Raw genomic sequence first — 24,628 nt, 5'->3', positions numbered from 1 at the left:
GCAGAACAAGAATGACAGGGAAGTGGGAGACATCAATAGATCTATAATTCTGCTATTAGGATGAGCCTTTTTTAATCCAACTATAGAATGAAATGTCTTATGTGTACAAATGTAATCAGTCTCCACGCACACAGCCGGATTGACAGCTGGAACCTGTTTTGAGCAATGAGATCTTAGCAGGAGGGACAATGAGGAGTTTAAACTAAAAGGAATCTGTCATCGGGGATTGAGAGCAGCATGACGTAGGGGTAGAGACCCTGATTCCAGCAAATCATCACTTATTAGGCTGCTTGCTGCAGTTTTGATAAAATCACTGTTTAATCAAGCAGTTCTATATAACCACCTCTGATTGACAGCTTTCTATACATTCACAGAAAGTTACCAATCAGTGGTAAAGAAGATTTTATCGGAAATACAGCAATCAGCCCAAAAAGTAATACATTGCTGGAATCAGGGTCTTTGTCTCTTCATCATGCTGCTCTCAGATTAGGTGGCTAAAACCTGATGACAAATTCCCTTTAAACTTTTATAGAGGATTATACAGCTATACTGATATTGATTTATTGCTTTTCCTAATAAATTTAGCACAAAAACTACAATATTCAGATGCTGTAAATTATTTCTCTAGGCACTTACTTCTCCAGTGTTTGGATTGGAGCAGAGGATTTTGGAGTCCTTCCCACAGCTCAGTAACAGTTCGGGGTCTGCCGCACTCCAAGCGATAGCCAAGATGCCCCTGATGTAAAAGAACATAGTCCAGATTAAAATGTTCCCAGGAAAGGAATAATGGTCGGAATGTAAGAAACATGACGCCTTGCTGACAGGCAACACTTTCAGGGTGTGTACCTGGAATGGTTCTCCATCACTCGCAATGGAGAAGAGGCAAATCGAAGATCCCACATTTGGATCACAGGTAAGCGATCGTCCTCTGAAGACAAGACCATTTGGGTGGCGACATCGGGATGCCAGGCCATTCCAGAACAATGCATCTGCACAGAGATCGGGAGAAAATTAATAAAACAGAAATATATACAAGGTTAAAGAGATGCTACAGCGATCTGTGCATTCACTGTACCCTGTTGCTGTGGTCGCTGACTTTAAGAATGGGTTCATTTTTCCGAAGATCCCAAACTGTGGCTCGACCGCTGGGGCTAGTGGAAGCCAGAATGTGCTGAACCTGCCTGTTCCATGCAATGCAGCTGATGTCTTCTAGAGGCTGAAATATTTCACATCATAAGGGTTAAACATGTCATCATTGAAGAGCGCTAAATATTTAGCAGAAAAGGGAACGTTTACTAGAAGTCTCAGTTAAATGGAATTTGACACCAGGTTTTGCTAACCCATCTGAGAAAAGCATGATAAAGAGGCAGAGACCCTGATTTTCAATATGCATCCCTTACTGGGCTGCTTGCTGTAGTTTTGATAAAAGCCATGTTTTCACTGATGCAGATCTGCCAGTTCTCTGAAAGCTGAGATCTGTATAACCGCACCCACACCACAGATTGACAGCTTTATGTGTCCACTGTGCATAGGCAGAAAGCTGCCAAACAGTGGTTGAGGCAGAGTTATACAAAGCTCATGAATATTGAGGACTACTTGGCACCAGGTTTCTTAGTCCTACAGTAACAATGTCCTTTTGATAAAACAATAATTTTATCACAACTACAGCAAGAAGCCCGGCAAGAGACACATCGCTGTAATCAGGGTCTCTGTCCCTATATTATGCTGCTATAAATAAACATGGTAACAAATTTCTTTACAAAAAAAAACTAAATTAAAAGTTCTCATGAAATGATTCTGGTGTGTAGAGTAAGAAAAAAGGATCTCTGATCCATTAGAGCAGGGTTCCCCAACTCCAGTCCTCAAGGCCCACCAACAGGTCATGTTTTCAGGATTTTCTTAGTATTGCCCAGGTGATAATTGCATCACCTGTACAATACAAGGGAAATCCTGAAAACTGGAGTTGGGGAACCCTGCATTAGAGGGTTCCTGTATTCAATGGTAGATGTAGACGCACCACCCATCCGCCAAGTCCTTAACTGGCCGACCCCGACATTGGTCTTCACTTGCATTCTGTAAATTACAAAGATCTCACTCTGTCGACCATCCAATCCAGAGTCAATGTAGTCATTAGAAATATTACATCAGTGATTGGAAAGTAATGCTGCCATTTGGTCCTATTCAGATGGCATTTTATTGTGCAAATACAATATGTTTGTCTGGAGAGTTACTAATCTAAAGGTGTCGAAATTATGGCTTCATATACAACTATGCTCTGGGTCAAAAGGTTGGACACAAAGTCATGTCATGGTTTTCTTTATTCTTTTTGGAATGTGCACATTGCAGATCCAGATTAAAGGCAGCAAAATAGCTTAGTTACTCACCGATAACGGTGTTTCTCGGAACCCATGACAGCACCACGGAGAGAGGGGATCCGCCCTTCAGGGACAGGAACCTACAGAAAAAGGGCGGTACCTCTCCTCCGCCTTCAGTTGGTTACAGAGCATCAGAGGGTCTCCAGGTTAGACAACAGAAATACATACACAATATTATAATACTGCTTACTTATCAAAGCACCGTGCCTAAACGGAAACACTCTACTAACAATAACACGTGCTCACCATACTCGTGAAGGGGAGGGGAATAAGCGGGTGCTGTCATGGGTTCCGAGAAACACCGTTATCGGTGAGTAACTAAGCTATTCTCTCTCACCCATGACAGCACCACGGAGAGAATTTCAGAGATTGGTAGCTTAGGGAGGGACCACCACCTGAAGGACCCTTCTCCCGAAGGTCAGGTCAGATGTAGAGGCTAGATCTAATCTATAGTGCCTAAAAAAGGTCGAAGGTGATGACCAGATGGCCGCCTTACAGATTTGTTCTATTGATACCTCAGATCTTTCAGCCCATGAGGTCGCCATTGCCCTTGTGGAATGAGCTCTCAGCCCTTCTGGGATGGTATTCCCGCTGGATGAATATGCCGGGGCAATCGCATCCCTTATCCACCTTGCCAGGGTACTCTTGGATGCTTTGAGCCCCTTCCGAGGACCCTGGAAACATACAAAGAGAGAGCCTTCCTTCCTACACTTTTTGGTGGCCTCTAAGTACTGTACTAGGCACCTTTTAACATCTAAAGTGTGGAACTTTTCTTCCCCCTTATTTTTTGGATTTGGGCAGAAGGAAGGAAGGACTACCTCCTGGGACCTGTGAAAATGTGATGACACTTTGGGCAAATAGGCTGGGTCAGGTTTTAAGATAACCCTATCCTCTAGAATTTTTGTGAAAGGAGGCCCCGCTGACAAGGCTTGAATATCGCTCACTCTTCGGGCTGATGTTAGTGCCACCAGAAGCACCGTTTTAAGAGATAGGATTTTTAGGGGTGCCGAGTGAATTTGTTCAAACGGAGGGCCTGTCAGTGTTGAAAGTACAAGATTCAGGTCCCATGATGGTAATCTTTGACTGGCTATTGGCCTCGATCTGGTTGCGGCTTTAATAAACCGTGCTACCCAGGGGTCACCTGCCACATCATGGTTATAGAGGGCGCCTAATGCCGCTATTTGTACTTTTAATGTGTTGACCGCCAGACCCTGTTCTAGGCCCACTTGTAGGAATTCTAGGATCTTATCAATCTGAACCCCGTCCTGAACCTTTGCCCTAGAGGTGGATAGAAATTTTTTCCATATTCTACCATAAGCTCTCATTGTAACCGGTTTCCTACTCTTTTGTAGTGTAGCTATCAGGTTTTCTGAAAAACCCCTGTCCCTCATCAGTGCTCTCTCAAATTCCATGCTGTTAAATCGAGGTTCGGTGCCTGAGGATGTAGCACTGGGCCCTGCGATAGCAGGTCCGGGAGATCCGGTAGGATCCATGGGTCGGTTACTGAGAGCATTCTTAGCCAGGAAAACCAGGTTCTTTTGGGCCAGAAGGGGGCTATCAGTATCATTCTTGCCCTGTCCTGCCTGACTTTCTTTAGGACTGCTGGAATGAGCATGATTGGGGGAAAGGCATATGTTAGATTCTGTGTCCATGGGAGCATAAATGCGTCCAGAGTTAGAGGATTCCCCCTGGGATCTAGGGAGCAGAAGGCGTCTACTTTTTTGTTTTTGAAGTCGGCGAACAGATCCACGTCTGGGGTCCCCCACCTTTTTACAATCTGCCGAAAAATGGACTGCTTTAGTACCCATTCCCCCTGTCGCAATTGGGTGCGGCTCAGAAAGTCTGCCCTTTGATTCTCTGTACCGCGGATGTGTAGGGCTGTCAGAGATAATAGATTTGCCTCCGCTAGTTTGAGGATTTTGGCGGATGTGTCCATTAGGGTTCGGGACCTGGTTCCCCCCTGGTGGTTTATATAGGCCACTGTGACCCGATTGTCCGAAAGGATACGGACATGGTGGTTCTGGAGTAGGGGTAGGAAGTGTGTTAGGGCATAGCCTACTGCTAGAAGCTCCTTTTGATTTGAGGAGGCTCTTAATTCTTGATTTCCCCATTCGCTCTGAGTCACCTCGTTGTTCATGTGCGCTCCCCATCCTGTGGGACTGGCATCTGTTGTCACTACGTGTGTTATCTTTGGTGCCCAGGGGATCCCTTTGGACAGGTTCTCCTGGTTTCCCCACCAAGCTAGGGAATGAATAGTTCTTGAATTTAGGGTAATGCGACCCTCTAGGTGTCCCCCTACTACTGCCTGGTTGGCCAATACGTCCCACTGGAGATTTCTCGTGTGTAACTGAGCCCATTGAACTGCTGGTAGGCAGGCAGATAGTGAACCCAACAGTGACATGGCCTTCCTTAGTGTCATGGAGGGATTTTGGATTGCTCTTGCTGTAATTTGAGCGATCTTCTCCTTTTTGTGGTTTGGGAGGCGACACTCCTGAATGCTTGAGTCTAGTGTTAGCCCAAGAATTCTTGTACCCTGCTGGGCTCCAATCTTGATTTTCTCAGATTTAGAAGCCAGCCCAGGTCTTGTAGAGTGTCCATCACCCTGTCTCTCTGTTCCCTGCATTCTTGAGCCGAGCTGCCCGCTACCAGGAAATCGTCCAGATACGGGACTATTATTATATCTTGTTCCCTTATATGAGCCATCATTTCCGCTACTATTTTGGTGAATACTCGCGGGGCTATCGATATTCCGAACGGCAGGGCTCTGTACTGAAATTCTTTGACCTTGCCTTTTATTGAGACAGCTAACCTCAGATACTTCCTGGAGTCTTTGTGAATAGGGATGTGATAATAAGCGTCGCTGAGGTCCAACACCGTCATGTAGCAGTTTGGGAACAGGACTTTGGTGGTAGATTTGATTGACTCCATTTTGAAGCTCTGGTTCTTGACGTATTTGTTTAGCTTTCTCAGATTTATAATTGTACGAAAGGTGCCGTTTGGTTTGGTCACTAGAAAAAGAGGGGAGTAGAACCCTCTGCCCATATCCTGCAGGGGGACCTCCTGGAGGACTCCTTTTTTTACTAGGCCTAGAACCTCGCTTTCTAGGGCTTCCTGTTCTCGCATGCTGGATCTCAGCGGCGTTGTTACATATTTTTGAGGCGGGAGAGAGAAAAAGTTTATCCTTAGGCCCTCCTGGATTAGGTTTATTATCCAGGGGTTTGTTGAAATTCTCCTCCAGGCTGGAAGGAAAAAGGATAACCTTCCTCCCACCCTTGGCGTACTGTCACTTGGAGGGCTTTTTGTCCTGGGGAGAGTTATTAAAGAAGAAGCCTCTATCTCTTCTTTTATCATCCCACTTTTGTTCCCTTGGTGGTCTTCTCTGAAAAAACCTCCTATTCCGAAAGGGTCTTTTAAATGCCGCTGGCCCTAAATTTGGGAATCCTTTTTTCTTGTCCCCTGCTTTCTGGAGGATGTCATCTAACGTTTCCCCAAAAAGGAATTTTCCTTCACAGGGGATGGAGCATAATTTCATTTTGGTCTGAAGGTCCCCTGGCCAACTTTTAAGCCATAGTGTCCTTCGGGCCGCGTTTGAAAGTGCTGCTGTTTTGGACGACAGTCTGACTGAATCGGCCGATGAGTCTGCTAGGAATGCAGCCGCTCCCCTTATAACTGGGATAGAATCTAGAATTTTATCTCTAGGTATCCCTTCCCTCAGCTGTTTCTCAAGTTGGTCCACCCATACCATTAGGGCTCTTGAGGTACATGTCGCCGCTATCGCTGGCCTGAGGTTACCGCCTGCAGACTCCCAAGCCCCCTTTAGAAAGGTATCTGCCTTCTTATCTAGGGGTCCCTGAGAGTGCCCATGTCCTCAAAGGGAAGGGCGAATTTCTTTGAGGCTTTAGCGACTGCCACATCGAGTTTCGGGGCTCTGTCCCAAGACGTGGATGCCTCCTCCTCAAAGGGATTGCATTACAAGGGTGACATTCACGAAGATCACTTACCCCAAAAAAAAGGCGCGCGGCTGCAGGTACCGGTTCGGGAGACGGAGTCAGGTCCTGTATAGGCTGATCTCCTGGTGGCGTTCTGCTCCTCGCTGCTGACGTGCTACGCCGCGTGGAGTGACTGCTGGAACGGCACTCTGTGTTTCGTTCCTTTTGTCGGTCGTGGTGTTGGTGGTGCTGCTGCTGCTGTTTCAGCTGCTGCCTCTGCTCCTGTTGCTGGTCGCTATCCTCCATTATTAGGATCGCTTCCAGCCAGGAGTTTCTGCACCTCACCTTTTTTAAACTTGGCGCCGCGTGACGTCACCGCTCCCCCTGCACGCGCTGGTCGGGAAGCGCGCTCCTGCGCATGCCCCCGGTTCCGGGACCCGGAAGTCGTTGGTCTACTTCCGGGGCAGCGGCCATCTTGGTACTCTCCGTACCATGGCGCTGCCCACGCTCCACCGGGTCCCGCTGAGCCCCGACCTCCTTTCCGGAGCGGCGACTCCGGCGTCTCCCCCCCCCCGCTCACTCGGCAGCCCGCATCGGCCCCGGCGGTGGCGGCTTCGGGCACCGCACCTGCCGCGACAGGGGCCTCCCCGCTGCCGATACCCGGACAGGCCGGGACCGGACTCCTCACAGGTATGCCGTACTGTGGGTCCCTCCGTCAGGGACAGGAACCCAACTGAAGGCGGAGGAGAGGTACCGCCCTTTTTCTGTAGGTTCCTGTCCCTGAAGGGCGGATCCCCTCTCTCCGTGGTGCTGTCATGGGTGAGAGAGAAATATGAAGTAGCACCCTTTAACTATCATGGCAGCTTTTTACACACCTAGCATTTTCCGAAGCAGCTTCATCAGGTGGTCACCTGGAATGGCTTCCTATGAACAAGTATGCCTTGTCAAGAGTTCATCTCTGGAATCCGCCGGCCTTCAGAAATTGTTAGTGATAATCAGGGGTGTTCTGCAGAGGCAGTGGTGGTACACAGCTCCTTATAGTGCGGAGTTGTGTTCTACAACTGTTCTAGCCAGAGTATGGCAAGAACCACTCAACTAAGTATAGAAGTCTATCGTACTGATATGAATGTCAGTCAACCTAGAAAATTCCTAGAACCTTAAAGGTAGCCCCAAGTGCAGTCATGAAAACCATCAATCACTATGATGAAACTGGCTCTCATGAGAAAGACCAAGCATTACCTCTGCAGCAGAGGATAAGTTCATCAGTTATCCCAAACGGACAGCATCGCAGATAACAAACCTTATAAATGATGCACAAACACATTTCAACTCCAACTGCCCAGAGGAGACCGCAAGAAGCAGATCTATATGAACGAATTGCTGCAAAGAAGCCAATTATGAAGACTGCTAACATGAAGAGAAGACCTATTTGGGCCATGCAACATTGGGCTGGACATTAAATCAGTGGAAGCCTGTCCTGGGTTCTAATGAGTCAAATTGTGAGATTTTTGATTCCAACCGCCTTGTCTTTATGAGATGCAGATGGTAATACCTTGGTGGTGTCCACCGTAATACAAGTATTGGGATGTGTGATTGGCTGCTTGATAATTATTCCAAATACAAAGCACACTTATCCAGCATGGCTAATACAGAATTCTGCTATGACATTTCATCCCATCAGATTTGCACTTAGTGGGATCATCGTTTGTATCGCAAAAGGACAATGATCCAAAACACATCTCCAGGCTGTGTAAGGGCTGTGTGACCAAGGAGAGAGATGGAGTGTTGCGGCAGACGCCATGGCCTCCATAATCACCCAACCTAAGATGGTTTGGGATGAGCTGGACCGCAAAGTGAAGGCAAAGCAACCAACAAGGGCTCAGCACCTCTGGGAACTCCTCCAAGACTGCTGGACATCCATTCCACATGTTACCTGATGAAGCTGCTTGAGAGAATGCCAAGTATGTGTAAAGCTGTCATCAAAGTAAAAGGGGGCACTTTGAGGAAACTAAGGTGTAACACATATTCTGCTTTGTTTCCCCCAGTGTTCCTTCACATGGTGTTTCCGTAGGTGTTCCTTCAATGTTTTTCTGCCACTAGGCTGAATCTACATTGTGCAAGGTATAAGAAGAAGAATAACATTGCATGAGCAAGTCCGGTCAATCTCTGAACTGGTTCTGTACTTGACACCTCTCGACAGATATCTGCCATCCATCATCATCTGTCATGCTTGTCCGTATCATGAAGTGGCACTTGTGGCCAACAAAAAAATAGTCTAAACGGGTGACTAAGAGCAGCCACTTTATCTTACCTGAGATTTAGCTCCAGGGGTCATGGGGACAGCTAAATTATTACAATCCCAAATGTAAATCTCAGATTCATTGGCCCCGGATGCGAAAAGATTTGCCTAGAAGAGAAAAGCAAAAATTATTATGTCTCTGCTGAAGATGACGCCCAAATGACAGCACATAAGACATACTAATGTGTAGATGAGGGAATGGCCAGGGAAGAGCATATTGTCTGAATGACCCCCACCAATATTCGAGTTATGAGACCGTACCTGGAATGGGTTCACATCCAAAGCCCTAACAGGCCCAGTGTGCTTATCCTGCTGGGAGATCATCACATTACTGTCCCCAGCCAATATCTTGGCGGGATCATAAAGAATGACATTTCCATTCTCTCCTCCAGCAATTAGCACACCCGAAACGTTGCCTTCCGAATCTATTCTATGTGGTCCCCAAATAAGCTTATGGTACCTAAAAAGCAAGAAACACGGATTATAAAAAAGCATAAGGATGACTCTATATCTAGTAGGTAACGTAACAGATATAAAGGGGATGTCCTCTTTCAGAAAATCCCAGTAAATAAATGAGTGCTTTACTCACGCGCCTGAGTCTCCGTCACTGCTATGGGGGTCTGCAATTGGCTGCAGGGCTGACAACAGAGTCGAGGATACGGCAGCCAATCAGTGAGCTCAGCGACTCGGCCCATGTAGACAGAACACCCCACTCAGAGTTGATGAGCTCACATTTTGGTTGTCGCGTTGTGAGGGACATCCATGCTGGAGGTCAGCAGCGGAGACTCAGCGGTAGACAGTGGAGAGTAAAGTGCGGATCGATTATTTTTTTATACCAAACTGCGCCCGAGAATTTGGTATGATGTTAAAAATTAATGGCACGCTTTGGTTTTATTGGGTAATTCTTGCTTGTTCGTGGCTGCATGAGTGTAATGGAGATGCATCTTCGTTCGAGCCATGACGTTTTCGGATTGGTCTAGCACGATGCGCATGATGCCAAGGAGGCACACTGATGTGACAAAAGGTCTACACTGCTGATCAAAGTTTATGGTGGAAGAAATAAAGTATAGGCACGACTCAATGGCAGCTCTATGATGCATCAGATGTAGCTGATATCGCTGTGACCCGACACACATAAACAAGGTAAACTGAATACCGGTGGGAGGAGGCGAAGGAAGCACAAGACTTCATATCCAACAATGGATCGTCCAAATCCAGTTCAAAAATCTCTAAGGAGGCATTAGTGCTGAACGTGGCATCAAGCTGCTGGGCAGAGGTACCTAGAAAGACCGGAAGAGAAGTGTCACCCATGTTACAGTCACATAGCAGGTGTCCAAGGCGGCTGGCATCACGCCTCATATCCAAAAATGGGAACTGTACGCCTAGTCTACACCAAGACATTCTGTGGGGTGAGGGTCAGCTACAGACCACAAGACTACAGCAATTTTATCTATTCTGTGCTTAAAGGGAATCTGATGGAAAGATCAAACCCCCAAACCGCATATATGGACATGCAGATGTTTGAAATGACAAGCCATCGACACCTTTATGTCTTCAATCTGCTGCTGCATTCCCGGGTAATTAGCATTTTCATTCGTATGCAAATAATACAGTAAGTGGTCTGGGCGTGAAAAACAAGCAGTCACACCCAGAACAATTGATGCCTTATTGCTCTGGAATGCTGCAACAGATAGATAATATAAAAGGTGGCAATGGATTTATGTATTTTACTCATTCATAAAGCGCCTATAATTCCACAGCACTTGATTATCACTGTCCCCTTTGGGGCTCACAAGCTGAATTCCCTATCAGTATGTCTTTGGGGTGTTGGAGGAAACCGGAGTACCCAGAGGAAACCCTCGCAAACACGGGGAGAACATACAAACTACTTGCAGATGTTGTCCTTGGTGGGATTTGAATCCAGGACCCCAGCGCTGCAAGGCTACAGTGCTAACCACTGGGCCACCATGTTGCCCCATTTATATTTCAAAGACCTGAATGTCCATATATCCGGTTGAGGGGAATTGACCTTACTGACAAATTAGTTTAAAAAAAAATTAAAAATAAAAAAAAAAATCAGTCTATATTTAGGGATATAGATATAGCTTTAGTGTTGCCCTGGCCTTGGTTACACTGTTATAAATGTAAGACTTTTCAATGTACTGCTGACACCATGTGATTGAAACCCAGACAGATGCTTGTTTTATACAGCAGGTTTTGACTTTTTGGAGCTTTACTACCAGAGTCATTCTAAATGAAATAAATATAAGTTTAAAAAAAAAAAAATCATCAACTACACACCTGATGTATTTACAAGTGGCCTCCTAATGGAACAATAATGTAAATCAATATATAGTCTACATAAGCCCATAGACAGTATTCAACACAGGACCACCAATGACAGCAGGATTGTTGGGGTCTTCCTAGGGGAGCACCTAAAGAGTCAGATGTGACAGGAGGGCACATATCCCACGGCCCATTGCCTGAAAGACCTGAAAGACAATTCTAGTTGCTCATAAGGTAGGCGGAGTCACATTTTCCTAATTCATCCACGTCTGCCATCATAAAACCGCTTCTTCCAAGGCCACCGTTTAGCAGGTGAAACATGAGAACTTTATTACGGACGCTGCACCAGAGGTCTTCTAGGAAGTTCTAGCTGTGGTTCTGATGAACCGCGGTAAGTCTGGTTGTTGCATCTGTAAGAGGAGCGATACGAATATCCTAATTACACCCTATCAGGTAGCTGTAATACTGAGCTCCAAGTAAGCCGGGAAAATCAGAGAAATCTATCCCAGATAAACAGTTAACCGATCACTCGCCCAGCCTGGCACTGAATCTATGGCTCCAGTAAGAACCAGAAGAGAAACATCTAAATGCTCAACCCACAAGGAAGCAAAAGTAAAAACTATCCCATGTTACAGCCCAAACCATGAATAAAGGCTATGGCCACTAGTTCTTTGTTGGTAACCTATTCTTAGGATAGAATATCCATATCTGATCACTTGGGGTGAGACACTGGGCACCCATGCCTATCAGCTGTTTCTGGACATTCTTGGATGCTGCCAGAAACCAGCAGCTCCATCATTTCTCTAGTGACAGTGGCCCCCGTGCTACAGATCCAACCATATTCAAATGATCTGCAGTACCCGGCCGTGGCCAATATGGTTTTGATAGTGCTGGTATGTTCTGGTAGCATCGGACTTCCACTGCTGCTGGAAACAGCTGATCAATGGGGGTGCCGGGTGTTGCCCCCCTGCTCATCAGTTGTAGATGGCCAATATTAAGAAAAGCTCACCCCACCAAAAAAAAGGAGCGGCCAACTCCTTTGAGGATATGCTCCAAAGGGACCAGATGGCAGTGGAATTTCAGGCCAGAATCTGCAGCGTACATTTAAAATGACTATGCTGTGGATGTTACATTGGAAATTACTGCTAAATACTTTACCTATCCTGTGGAAAGGTGAAAATTGTATCATCACTGGGGAGGATCCCACATCTGATCACCAAGGAGGAAGAGGAGAGTTCCCAAAGTCCCTTGTGAGCATGGATGAGTGAGCTTGACCACCGCTCTATCCAGCTCTACAGAACGGATGGAATGGCTGTGTCCGTTCCATAGAAGTGGAAGATGCAGCAGGTGTCCCATCGGTCAGACACCCCAGTAGTCATACATTTATCACCTAAACTGTGCATTTCATGGAAAACCCCTTTTAGAAACTTATACACATAGGGCGTTTTAGCCTCTGGGGTTCAGCACCAAACATGCAGACAACTTTTGAAGACAAGCATTAAACATTGCTTCTCAATATGTGAGGCTGCACTCCCCAGCGAGGTGCCCTCTAAGTTACTGGGGACTCGGCTGGGGAGGGAGTTTTCATAGACGTATACACATTACAGCTCGATCCCTCCTATGGCTGCAGCACTCTAGCTAAGAGATATTCATCCTGTACTTATATCAATGCAACACTGGGTACAGGAGGCAAAAAAAGGGAAAATTGAGAGACATGGACCCAGTCAGTCAGGGAAAGCCACAGTAGGAGACTTTTGAAAAGCGTTGATTTAAAGAGTAACAGTTGTTTTAATATTTTCTCCATTGAGCAATATTTTGTCTCATAAGAGTCTGAGAAACCTGCTTCTTTCTCCACCAGGACTGATCTTTGTCAAAATGTCCAATTCTCGGGTAAAATCTTCCTTAATGAATATAGATTATAACATTACTGAGATAGGAGATGGCAGTTAGTGCTCATAAAGTTCTATGGATTACTGTAACTATTGAGAACATGTAGCAAAGTGTCTGTATCTGCCTCCTCCATAGAATTTCATAAGCATCAACTGCCATTAAGAAGTAAGACTATTCTTTTGTAATCATGCCAAAACAGAGACATGTTTTGTCACAAAAAGTACCGTACTTTAAAAAGTCCCTGCTATATTATTATACTTACTTACCGAATTTTTAGGATTATAAGACGCACCCCAAATTTTAAGGAGAAAAATAGGATTTTTAAAAAAAATTAAATTATGGTGTTTCTTATAATCCACGCGTCTTATTGCTTACCGGGGGTGGTGGCTGCGGTGAAGTGGGGTTCCATGGTCGCTGCTGGTGGAGGCAGGAGTGGGGTGATGCTGCAGGCTGGGATGAGGGGGGGTCCGATGTGCAGTGCGCCGCTAGAGGTGTCCGGTGCTGCGGGGGTGTCTGGCATTGCGGGGGGCTCTACCGATATTTTGTGAAAAGCCAGGGCCCCGCAGATCCGTGGTTTCCTGTGCAGTGGACTTCGGGAAAATGGCCGCCTGGGGGCGGCGCCTGCAGAGATTGAGGTCTCGGCATCAAGATCTCGGATAATGAGATTTCAGTGATGAGATATCATCTGCTGAGATCAGCGCCAGAGACCCCAGCAGCACCGCCGGAAACCTCCTCATCCCCAGCCTGGAGCAACGGTACCGGTAAGGTATATACGTATAAGACTCCCCCCATTTCCCCCTCAAATTTGGGGGTAAAAAGTGCGTCTTATAATCCGTAAAATACGGTATATAGCGCCATCAAACTTCACAGCGCTTTACAGACATCATCACTCTCTCCATTGGGGCTCACAATCTAATTTTTCTATCAGTATGTCTTTGGGGTGTGGGAGGAAAATGGAGAACACTGAGGAAACCCACGCAAACACGGGGAGAACATAGACTCCTTGCAGATGTTGTCCTTGGTGGGATTTGACCCCAAGGCTGCAAAGTTACAGTACTAACCACTGAGCCAAGTTGGCCTAGTCTCATTATTCAAAATCCATATATAAGTCCTTATTTCTTGCCCAAAAAGAGGGGGAATGTACAGTAAATCAATTGCATTTGGAAAGAAAATCATTTTTCTCTGTTTTGAAGCATTTTACCAAATTCATAAACGTAGGGATCTTTCTACAGATCCTATTAGTTACTATAGGAGCTATGAAGAAGAAGAAATACGCCCTAAACGCACGAGAAGATGGGACACCTACATACAGTATCTCTGTGCAACAATACAAGTATCTTAGATTGATGGTGACGCACACGTACACCAGCCAGCATGTAGCCGTAAAAGCACTCACCTGTCGCTAGGTAGATGGGGTGTTGCTCGGAGGGGCTCCAGGCCTGCATGGCGGTACGGTCAATTTCTTTTAACTTCATTCTACATTAAAAAAATAAGTTACAAAAGGTTGGAGCATTACTAAGCCAGACAAGTGGCGGTAGACAGTTACATGGGCTGAAAAAAAGACCTATTATAGGTCCATCAAGTTCAATCGCCCTCTACCAATTGTAGTCACTAATTTAACTAGAACGCACAAATCCCCACCCAACTCGGAAGCGGGTATATAAGACGTGACAGTATGATACAAGAACATAACATTCAATAATCCTGAATTTATCCATTATCTGGATGAGGTCTTATTCCCCATCACTCTCCCCATTGGGGCTCACCATCTAAATTCCCTATCGGTACTACATGTCCTTGGAGTGTAGGAGGCCACAGGAGTACTCAGAGGAAGCAGAAAGCCGCGGGCAGAGCATACAGTCTCCATGCAATGGTTTCCTTTCTAAGATTTGAATCCAGGTCCTGCTTGTGGCTGAGCCACCGTGCTGCCCATAACCAAGAGGATTCACAAGCTACGTTCAATTATAGATCGGCATCCTTCAAGTTATAGTACACAGGGGCAGGTCAACCTAAAATATCAGCAAGTGATGCACCTATTCATTTTTAGGACATATGGACTTCAAAATGGGAGGCTACCATGCTGGTACTGCCCCCTACCAGTCACAGCATAGGGTTGGTGAGTGGATTTACAACAACCATGTATTGGTCCATGTTCACATGTCCAGTAATCATCCGTAAGAACGGATCCAGCAGCAATTCGTTGGCAAAAAAAAGTTGAGCAGATAGTTTTTTTTATTTTTATAAACAGGCAAAAAAGTTGAGTTCAGCTGGGTCCGTTTTTTTCAACACTGAAGTTTATGGACAACAGATCTGAGAACCGGGGATAGTGTGGGGTAGTCTTTAGGCAAATAAAGTGTTTTTTTGTGTGGGTGTTTTTATTACCGGGTTAGTAATGGGGGTGTCTAATAGACACCTCTCCATTACTAACCCACCCCAGCTTGATGGCAGTTGCGATTTTTGACAAATCACAGCTGTTATCAATCACAACTACCATTACCCCAATTGCCACCGCACCAGGGCAATTGGGAAGAGCCGAGGCAAAGTGCCAGAATCGGCACACGTAATGGATGCACCAATTCTGAGGCGGCTGAAGGCTGGTATTTTTAGGCTGGGAAGTGCCCAATTACCATGGACCTTCCCAGCCTGATAACATAAGCCCCCAGCTGTCTGCTTTACCTTTGCTGGTTATCACAAATAGGGGGCACTCCATGTAATATTTTTCATTGATTTATTAGCTAAATACAGTACATGTACTGTAAACTACACAAGGCCCTAATTATATACCTCACAGATATCTTTCTGTCTGTCTCTATCTTTGCACATTTAACACCTAAACATCTGTCATTTCTATTTTGCATTCTATTCCAGTACAAGTCATAAAGATGGTGCACACGGACAGCACACGAATGCCACGGACATGGATAGCACTGATACTGGTTTTTCCACTACCAGAAATATCAGGATGTGTGACGTGAGTCACAAAGGAGTGGCTTCAGAACAACTCTGTGACCATTCTTGACTGGCCCAGTCAGACCCTGACCTAAATCCAATTGAGCATCTCTGGAAAGACCTGAAAATGGCTGTCCACCAACGTTCACCATCCAACCTGATGGAACTGAAGAGGATCTGCAAGGAAGAGTGGCAGAGGATCCCCAAATCCAGGTGTGAAAAACTTGTTGCATCATTCCTAAGACGACTCATGGCTGTACTAGCTCAAAAGGGTGCTTCTACTCATTACTGAGCAAATACTGAATACTTATAACCATGGGACATTTCAGTTTTTCTTTTTTTAATAAGTTTCCAAAAAGTTCTACATTTCTGTTTTTTGGGGGGTGCAGAGTGTACATTAATGAGAAACTTTTTTGAATTTACCAAATGGCTGCAACGAAACAAAGAGTGAAAAATTTAAAGGGATCTGAATACTTTCTGTACCCACTGTATGGCGCTTAATGTTTATTTTTGGCGTATGGAAGAGATGCTGGTAGGCCTACCAGACATTTCTATGGCCCCCATCCCTCATACACCAGAGGTCTGCTTATTGACCTTCTGGATAAAGCTATATGGCCTCATCAGGTCAGTATCTTCTTACAGGAAACCCCGCACTGGATGCTGCTCCTCTTTATCTTATCTTGCCTACTATAGATGTCAGAACCAATTCTACTGCCTATCCTCCTGAAACCCATAGGTTTGAGACTTAGGGCCCCGTCACACATAGCGACTCAGCAGCAATCCCGAGAACAATATGAACGTGTCAGGATCGCTGGTGAGCTGTGAAACAGTTGGCTTCACCAGCGATCAGCACCGGCGACGCCGAGTGCGCGGCGTCACTGTGTACTTTAGTTACCAGCGCGCTGATGCAGGGAGCTGGTAACTAAGGTAAACATCGGGTTTCTAAGGGGCATGTGCCACTTAGAAACCCGATGTGTACCTTGGTTACCAGCTCCCTGCATCAGCGCGCTGGTAACTAAGGTACACATCGGGTTTCTAAGCACTGCCCGGTGCTTAGAAACCCTGCGTTTACCTTAGTTACCAGCGCGCTGATCACTGGTCTCCGGCCTGTCACACACAGCGATGCGTGCTGGCCAGTGGGAGACCTGCGATCAAAAAAAATGTCCTGGCTATTCCATGACGATCAGCAATAACCAGCAGGAGGGTCGGTCGCTGGTGTCAAACACAGCGATCTCGCTGGTGAGATCGCTGTTGCGTCACAAAACTTGTGACTCAGCAGCTATGTGTGACGGGGGCTTCAGGGCCCCGTCACACATAGCGACGTACCAGCGATCCCAACAACGATATGACCTTGTCAGGATCGCTGGTGAGCTGCCAAACAGGCAGCTTCACCAGCGATCAGCACAAGTGACACACGGGTAACAAGCGACGCACGTCGCTTAGTTGCCCGCTTTGTATGTTAGAAACCAGCGAGCTGGTGCAGGAAGCTGGTAACCAAGGTACACATCGGATTTCTAAGGTACACATCAGGTTTCTAAGCGCCGTGCAGCGCTTAGAAACCAGATGTGTACCTTGGTTACCAGCTCCAGCTCGCTGGTCTCCCGCCTGTCACACGCAGCGATGCGTGCTGGTCAGCGGGAAACTAGTGATCAAAAAAATGTCCATTTGAGGACGATCAGCGATAAGTGTCACACACAGCGATCTCGCTGATGAGATCACTGTTGCGTCACAAAACTTGCGAGATCGCTGACTGTGACGGGGGCTTTAGTTGTGGGGCACAAGGGGTTTACTTCCAGCAAATCACACTAGATTTAGACCCTTGTAAATTCTAACATGAAAAAATGTCAATGGTTGTAGAAATAGTAAAAACCACAGTATACATTTTTATTTTTGTGTGCTGTTTTATGTGCGAATTGCATGCATTTTTATTGTTTCTGCAGCAGATATGCACTAAAAAAAAAACCCCAGATTTTTTTTTTTACCTGCACTTTTTGCATCCAATGCAAGTCTATGGGGAAAATCGGCACATAAAACTCAGTGTACCTGCAAGAAAAATTGACAAATTGCGGATTTAAAAAAAAAAAAAACACACCACAGCTCAGATTACACTGAGTAACATGAAAGCAAAGTGTGCATTAGATTCCTATAATGCCATCCACTTTGTTGGAACCGTAAGGGCTTGTGCACACGTTGCAGATTTGTTGCGTTTTTTTGCCATGCAGATTTGCTAGCAAAACCTGAAGTGTCATGTACTCATTGAGTATTTTTGCCAATTCTCTGTGCGTTTTTGACAGATATTTTCACCATTGACTGCATTCAAATCAATCAAGAACGCGCATTTTTGAAGTTGCGTTTTACCTGCCAAGAGATGCAGAAATGCCGAACATTCATGGTTTAGTAGTGATATTCATAGGTTGTGCTGGGTCTTTACCTTGTAAAAGTTGGCTTTATTAAAAGGGATGTCCAGTACATTAACACTGATGGTTTAACCTTAGATTAGGTCACCAATAGAAGGGCTGTGGAGTCGGAGCCCATTTTGGTGGAGTCAGAGTCATGTAAATTGAGGTGTTGGAGTTGGAGGTTTGGCTTACCGACTCCACAGCCCTGACCAATAGCAGATCTATGTGGTGTGACACATCGGCAGCCAGATGTGCTTTCTCGCAGGACAGAACCGTACAGCTCCATGAGCTGGATAGTGGCCCTAGACTGTTTCGCTTGTGGACAGAAACAACACTCCCATTCGCCACCAGTTAGAGAATGGCTGAAGGTTGGTAATGTACATGGCTGAGCTCACATTTTCATAAAATGAATATAAAGTCCACAGCCCATGTGGCCATAGCTGACCACCAAATTTGATATTTAGATCATGAAGTGGATGTTGGTGCAACTCCTGTGAATTTTTCTCAACCCTCACTCTACCAAAATGCATGTGCATGCCTAATCATCTCCCGCCTCGACTACTGCAACATCCTCCTCTGTGGCCGATCTTCTAACACTCTCGCACCCCTCCAGTCCGTCCTTAACTCTGCTGCCCAACTAATTAATCTCTCTCCTCACTACACTCCTGCTTCCCCTCTTTGCAAATCCCTTCACTGGCTCCTGATTTCCCAGTGTATCCAGTATAAACTACTAACATTGACCTACAAAGCCATCAATAACCTTTCTCCTCCGTATATTTCCGAACTAATCTCTCAATATCTTCCCTCATGTAATCTCCATTCCTCCCAAGATCTCCTCTTCTCCACGCTAATTCGCTCCTCACCCAATCGCCTCCAAGATTTCTCCCGAGTATCCCCCATCCTCTGGAATTCTGTGCGCCAACAAGTCCGGTTATCCACCACATCTGGATCCTTCAGATGGAACCTGAAAACCCATCTCTTCCAAAAAGCTTACAACCTGCAATGACAGTGCGGCCAACTCAACACCATTGGAGCTACTGCCACGTCCGCCCTACTGTCTCCTTCCCCATAATCCTGTAGAATGTAAGCCCGCAAGGTCAGGGTGCTCTTCCCTCTGTATCAGTTTGTCATTGTTAGTTTTGTTTACTGTAAGTGATATTTGTATTTTGTATGTAACCCCTTCTCATGTACAGCACCATAGAATCAATGGTGCCATATAAATAAATAGTAATATTTCTGTGTGCCAGTTCCTCCTGTACTGTGAATTATCACACCAAGTTCAAACGACACTGCAGAGGAGGGCTCTCTACAACCATAGCCAGTAGCCAACTGTGGCAGCCTACATGCTTTCCATCCTGTAACTCGTGCACAACTGACAATCGCTACAACTTTGGGTGGAATGATTTTAATACAAGTCAACATGTTCCTGATGGGTTCAAATCCTGGGGCTTCTCATAATTCTCTTCTGAATATCTAAGGTATTCAAACACGTGTTTTTTTGTTTTTTTTTTTGGGTGGGGGGTACTATGGTTTTTTAGAGAATTAGCAGGGTAGAAGGGAAAGTGAGCAATTGTAAGTACACAGTGCTATATTATTATTTATTTATATCCATGGTGCTGTACATGAGAAGGGGGTTACATACAAAGTTATAGATATCGTTAACAGTAAACAAATTTACAATGACAGACTGGTACAGAGGGGAAAGGACCCTGTCCTTGCGGACTTACATTTTACTGGATAGTGGGGAAGAGACAGAAGGTCGGGGGGGCAGCAGCTCTGGTGGTGATGAGGCGGCAGCTCAGGCGATGGTGAGGCGGCAGAATGGTCACTGCAGGCTGTAAGCTTTCCTGAAAAGATGGGTTTTCAGGTTCCGTTTGAAGGATCCGAGGGTGGTGGATAATCGGACGTGTTGAGACATGGCATTCCAGAGGATAGGGGATATTCGGGAGAAATCTTGGAGGCGGTTGTGTGAGGAACGAATAAGTGTGAGGGAGAGAAGGAGGTCTTGGGAGGATCGAAGATTACGTGAGGGAAGATATTGGGAGATTAGTTCAGAGATAAAGGGAGGGGAAAGGTTGTGGATGGCTTTGTAGGTCAGTGTTAGTAGTTTAAACTGGATTCGTTGGGGAATTGGGAGCCAATGGAGGGATTTGCAGAGGGGGGAGTGTTATGAACGGATAGCCGAGGAGGAAATCAAAAAACAATACAAGCTAAGTCTCAGAAAACCAAAGAGGTTGGTAACTATGCAGACTGCAGACCCTTGATCCTAACACGCAACTAGCAGCAGTCGTGGATCGTTCCTACGGTGGTCCTAGACGCCTCGTCACAACCGGAGAACTAAATAAGCCTAAAGCAGGAAAAGAGGAAAACTAACTGCCCCAGAGCAGACCCCAAAGGAGAGACAGCCCCCCACATGTATTGACGGTGAAAAAAGATGAAAACACAAACAAAGGCAGGAAAATAGGCTGAGCAAAAGATGGGGTCAAGCTAACTAGAAAGAACAGGAAAGGAAAGACACTGTCTGCAGTCTGCCAAAAAACCCTACAAAATGTCCAACACAACTGATAGCAAAATTATCCCTGAAGTCACTAGACTTCTCCCACTATATCAGCACTCTGAAACATTCTGAGACAGAGCAAAAAGAGGCCAATCTAATAAGGGACAGAAAAAAGGCAAATTGGCAAATAAGAGTGGAAATTCAGCACAGCCCAGCCGGGCTGGCTGACCACACAAAAAACTGAAAAGACCAACCAGAGCAAGTGTGAACATTAGCAAAAGACAAACTTATCTTGGGGAGACTGGAACAGAGCTGATTAGTAGAAAACACTGTGTGCACTACTGTAGTGGTGCCAAGTTAGGTTCCCAAACCATATATGATAAAATGAAGACCTGGCACTCAACTTAATGCTTGGTAAGGCAGTTTATTGTAGTACCAGAAAACGTTTCGGTCGATATAGACCTTCATCAGTTACGTGCTAGTATGTATGTGGTGTTTACCCACGTCCAGGACCAGGCTACGCTGATATTTTCAACTATTAAGATTATCCTGCATTACAGCAGCATTCTGACCATTTGTTTACTGGCGTTATCAGTGAATAACATAAAAAGCGCCCTCCTTCAAGCTACTTTCAAACATACTAGCACGTAACTGATGAAGGTCTATATCGACCGAAACATTTTCTGGTACTACAATAAACTGCCTCACCAAGCATTAAGTTGAGTGCCAGGTTTTCATTTTATCATATATGGAACAGAGCTGAGTCCTAGACCAGAGAAACAGACTGAATCACCAGCACTAGGATAGGGCGTCGGCTGTCTTATATCCAGTCTGACACTCCAGAGATCCAATCATTATCTTCCTCACCAGATGGCAGATCACTACCACTTAAACCAACCTCACTACCTCCCGTCACCACCAGAAGGAGAACGGAAGGGTAACTCTCAACTGGTGGAGCAGAAAATGAGCTCATGACAGGGGAGTAGCGAGGAGAGAGGTGGATTAGTCGGGCAGCAGAATTGAGGACAGACTGGAGTGGTGCAAGAGAGTTAGCAGGGAGGCCACAGAGGAGAGTGTTGCAGTAGTCAAGGCGGGAGATGATGAGGGCATGTACAAGAGTTTTAGTAGATTGAGGACTGAGGAAGGGACGGATTCTGGAAATATTTTTGAATTGGAGGCGACAGGAGGTGGCAAGATATTGGACGTGTGGTTTGAAGGACATGGCAGAGTGGAGAGTTACTCCGAGGCAGCGGATTTCAGGTGCGAGAGAGAGCGTGATGCCCTTTACCATAATAGATAGATCGGGTAGGGAAGATACGTGAGATGGAGGAAAGATAATGAGTTCAGTTTTGTCTACGTTGAGTTTTAGGAAGCGAGAGGTGAAAAAGGAGGATATGGCTGATAGACATTCCGGGATTCTGGACAGCAGAGAGGTGACATCTGAGCCAGAGAGGTAGATCTGAGTGTCATCTACATACAGGTGGTACTGAAAGCCATGGGATTTTATGAGTTGTCCTAGGCCAAGAGTATAGATGGAAAAAAGTAGGGGTCCCAGGACAGAGCCTTGGGGGACTCCAACAGAGAGGGGGCGGGATGAGGAGGTAGTGTGGGAGTGGGAAACGCTGAATGTGCGGTCAGAAAGGTATGAGGAAATCCACAGGGCAAGGTCTTTGATGCCAAGGGAAGAAAGAATCTGTAGCAGTAGGCAGTGGTCAACTGTGTCAAAGGCAGAGGACAGGTCAAGAAGGAGGAGGATGGAGAAGTGTCTGTTAGCTTTGGCTGTAAGTCATTAGTAATTTTGGTCATGGCAGTTTTAGTGGAGTGGTGGGGACGGAAGCCAGATTGCAGGATGTCAAGGAGGGAGTTAGATGAGAGGTGGGAGGAAAGTTGAGCATGGACATGCTGTTCAAGGAGTTTGGAAGCAAACGGGAACAGTGATATGGGGCGATAGCTGGCCATAGCAGTTGGGTCAAGGTTTGATTTTTTGAGGATGGGTGTTATGGTGACATGTTTGAAGGCAGAGGGGAAGGTACCAGAAGTTAGGGATAGGTTGAAGAGATGGGTTAGGGCTGGAATGATCATGTTAGTGAGGTTGGGGAGCAGGTGTGAAGGGATGGGATCAAGTGCACAGGTGGTGAGGCGTGATTTGGAAAGGAGATGAGTAAGCTCTCCTTCAGTGATGTTGGAGAGGGAGATTATTAGGGAAGGGCAGAGGTCTGGCATGTGGAGTGGTTGGGGTGGTGGAACTGTAAAGGTTTGCCTTGTTTGGTCAATCTTGTTTTTGAAGTAGGTGGCAAAGTCCTCAGCAGAGATGAGTGGAGTTGGAGGTGACAGTGGCTATATAATATGATGACTCCAATATATTTAGAGGATAACAATTTGCTGGGAAGGCTACTTTAAGGCAACACCGCTGTAGCCATACTTCAAATACCATGGTTAAAGTTAGTTAAGATTTTGTATTCTTTACTTAAAGTGGTTCTCCTGGCACACAGATGGTTAAATCATTGTACAGCCCATGAGAAATGAATAAAACTCATAATTTACATGCTGTTAAAAGGCAACCTGTAAAAAAACACCATTAGGGTATGTGCTCACGGTGCGGATCTGCAGCGGATTTGGCCCTGCGGATTTGCAGCAGAACTGCATGTGATGTACAGTACCATTCTTTTCTATGTAAAACAAAACCCACAGTGCACATGCTGCTTTTTTTCCGTGCAGATTTGGTGCGGAATGAAAAAAGCAGCATGTCACTTCTTTTGTGCGCTTTTGCTGCAGTTTTCCACCTGCTCCATTCTAGAAACCCGCAGGTGGAAAACCGCACAAAACATGCATTAAAACCGCACAAAAAATGCACTAAATCCTCAGGAAAAATGCTGCAGATTTAGTGAATTCTGCGCAGAAAATTCCTAAGCAGAATACACACCGTGTGCACATAGCCTTAAACAGTGTTCTGAAGCCATTCAGCTGCGGGGAGAAAATTAACTTTATTCCTCCCAGCAGTCTCAGGCTTTCAATTATAGGGGTGCGGCCGGCGCAGCTTCAGTCACAGCTCAGTGCGTATTGCGCGGCGGCTACTACCGTGCATCATCACTGACTGACAGCCGGCTCTGTACTGATGCCCTCCTGAGCCGACAGTCAGTGATGGCGCACTCTGTAGCCGAAAACTGCAGCCGTCCCGTGCCACTGCCATGTTCTCACTGTTTCCCTACACAATCACATAACTGTGCAGAGAGAAAGTGAAAAGGTGGCAGGGGCCTAGTGCAGGGGTCCTCAAACTACGGCCCGCGGGCCACATGTGGCCCGCGAAGGACTTTTATCCGGCCCCTGGCTAGGCTGACATTAACCGCACTGATTGCACCGCCCTCACTGCCGTGGTGAACCAATCAGCACTGCAGCCGTGATGAATCAATCAGCGCTGCAGCTCACAAACACTGCCACCCCCCTGACACGCCCACTAAAGAACTAGACTGCAGAGTGCAAACCCGCGGGCGGGACGAGGCGCCGAGGAAAGGCGTTGTGAAGCCCTCAATATGCAGCAGAGACCACACAGACGACGTGATTGTCATCACGCCGCCTGCTCGGCCTAATGACGTCACGCCGCCTGTGCCGGAAGAAGACTGAGACGAGCGGGCGCCTCTTCAGAACAGCGGGGGACATAGGTGAGTACTGTTTTTTTTTTCTTTTTAACTCCGGGTCCTATTGGGGACCTGTGCTGCAAAATGGGGACGTTTACCTGCCTACTAGGGACCTGTGCTACGTATTGGGGACATTTACCTGCTTATTAGGGACCTGTGCTGCCTATTGGGGACCTGTGCTGCCTATTGGGGACATTTACCTGCCTATTGGGGACCTGTTCCTGCCTATTGGGGACCTGTGCTGCCTATTGGGGACCTGTACCTGCCTATTGGGGACCTGTACCTGCCTATTGGGGACCTGTACCTGCCTATTGGGGACATTTACCTGCCTATTGGGGACATTTACCTGCCTATTGGGGACCTGTGCTA

General features: G+C 46.2%; 1 protein-coding gene across 12 annotated transcripts in view; it reads right to left on the bottom strand.

Moving 5' to 3' along the window:
* Nucleotides 1-24,628, bottom strand: part of SEC31A (SEC31 homolog A, COPII coat complex component) — a 130,132-nt gene that overhangs the window by 79,261 nt on the left and 26,243 nt on the right. For 11 of the 12 annotated variants that reach the window (XM_073542740.1, XM_073542750.1, XM_073542779.1 and 8 more), the window contains exons 2-8: nucleotides 14,176-14,255; nucleotides 9,760-9,883; nucleotides 8,865-9,063; nucleotides 8,616-8,711; nucleotides 1,076-1,216; nucleotides 847-989; nucleotides 637-736 (exon numbers count right to left, since the gene is read on the bottom strand). In XM_073542740.1, coding sequence (XP_073398841.1) covers nucleotides 637-736; nucleotides 847-989; nucleotides 1,076-1,216; nucleotides 8,616-8,711; nucleotides 8,865-9,063; nucleotides 9,760-9,883; nucleotides 14,176-14,254 — 882 coding nt within the window. In that variant the 5' untranslated portion in view covers nucleotide 14,255. Of the gene's footprint in view, nucleotides 1-636; nucleotides 737-846; nucleotides 990-1,075; nucleotides 1,217-8,615; nucleotides 8,712-8,864; nucleotides 9,064-9,759; nucleotides 9,884-14,175; nucleotides 14,256-17,710; nucleotides 17,772-24,628 lie in introns of all 12 variants that reach the window. The other variant, XM_073542743.1, reaches the window with a different exon arrangement.

Source organism: Dendrobates tinctorius, unplaced genomic scaffold (genome assembly GCF_039654945.1).
Source record: "Dendrobates tinctorius isolate UK_male_01 unplaced genomic scaffold, ASM3965494v1 ptg000011l, whole genome shotgun sequence".
NCBI classification, from domain to species: Eukaryota; Metazoa; Chordata; class Amphibia; order Anura; family Dendrobatidae; genus Dendrobates; species Dendrobates tinctorius.
This window is presented reverse-complemented; position numbering and strand designations above follow the sequence as displayed.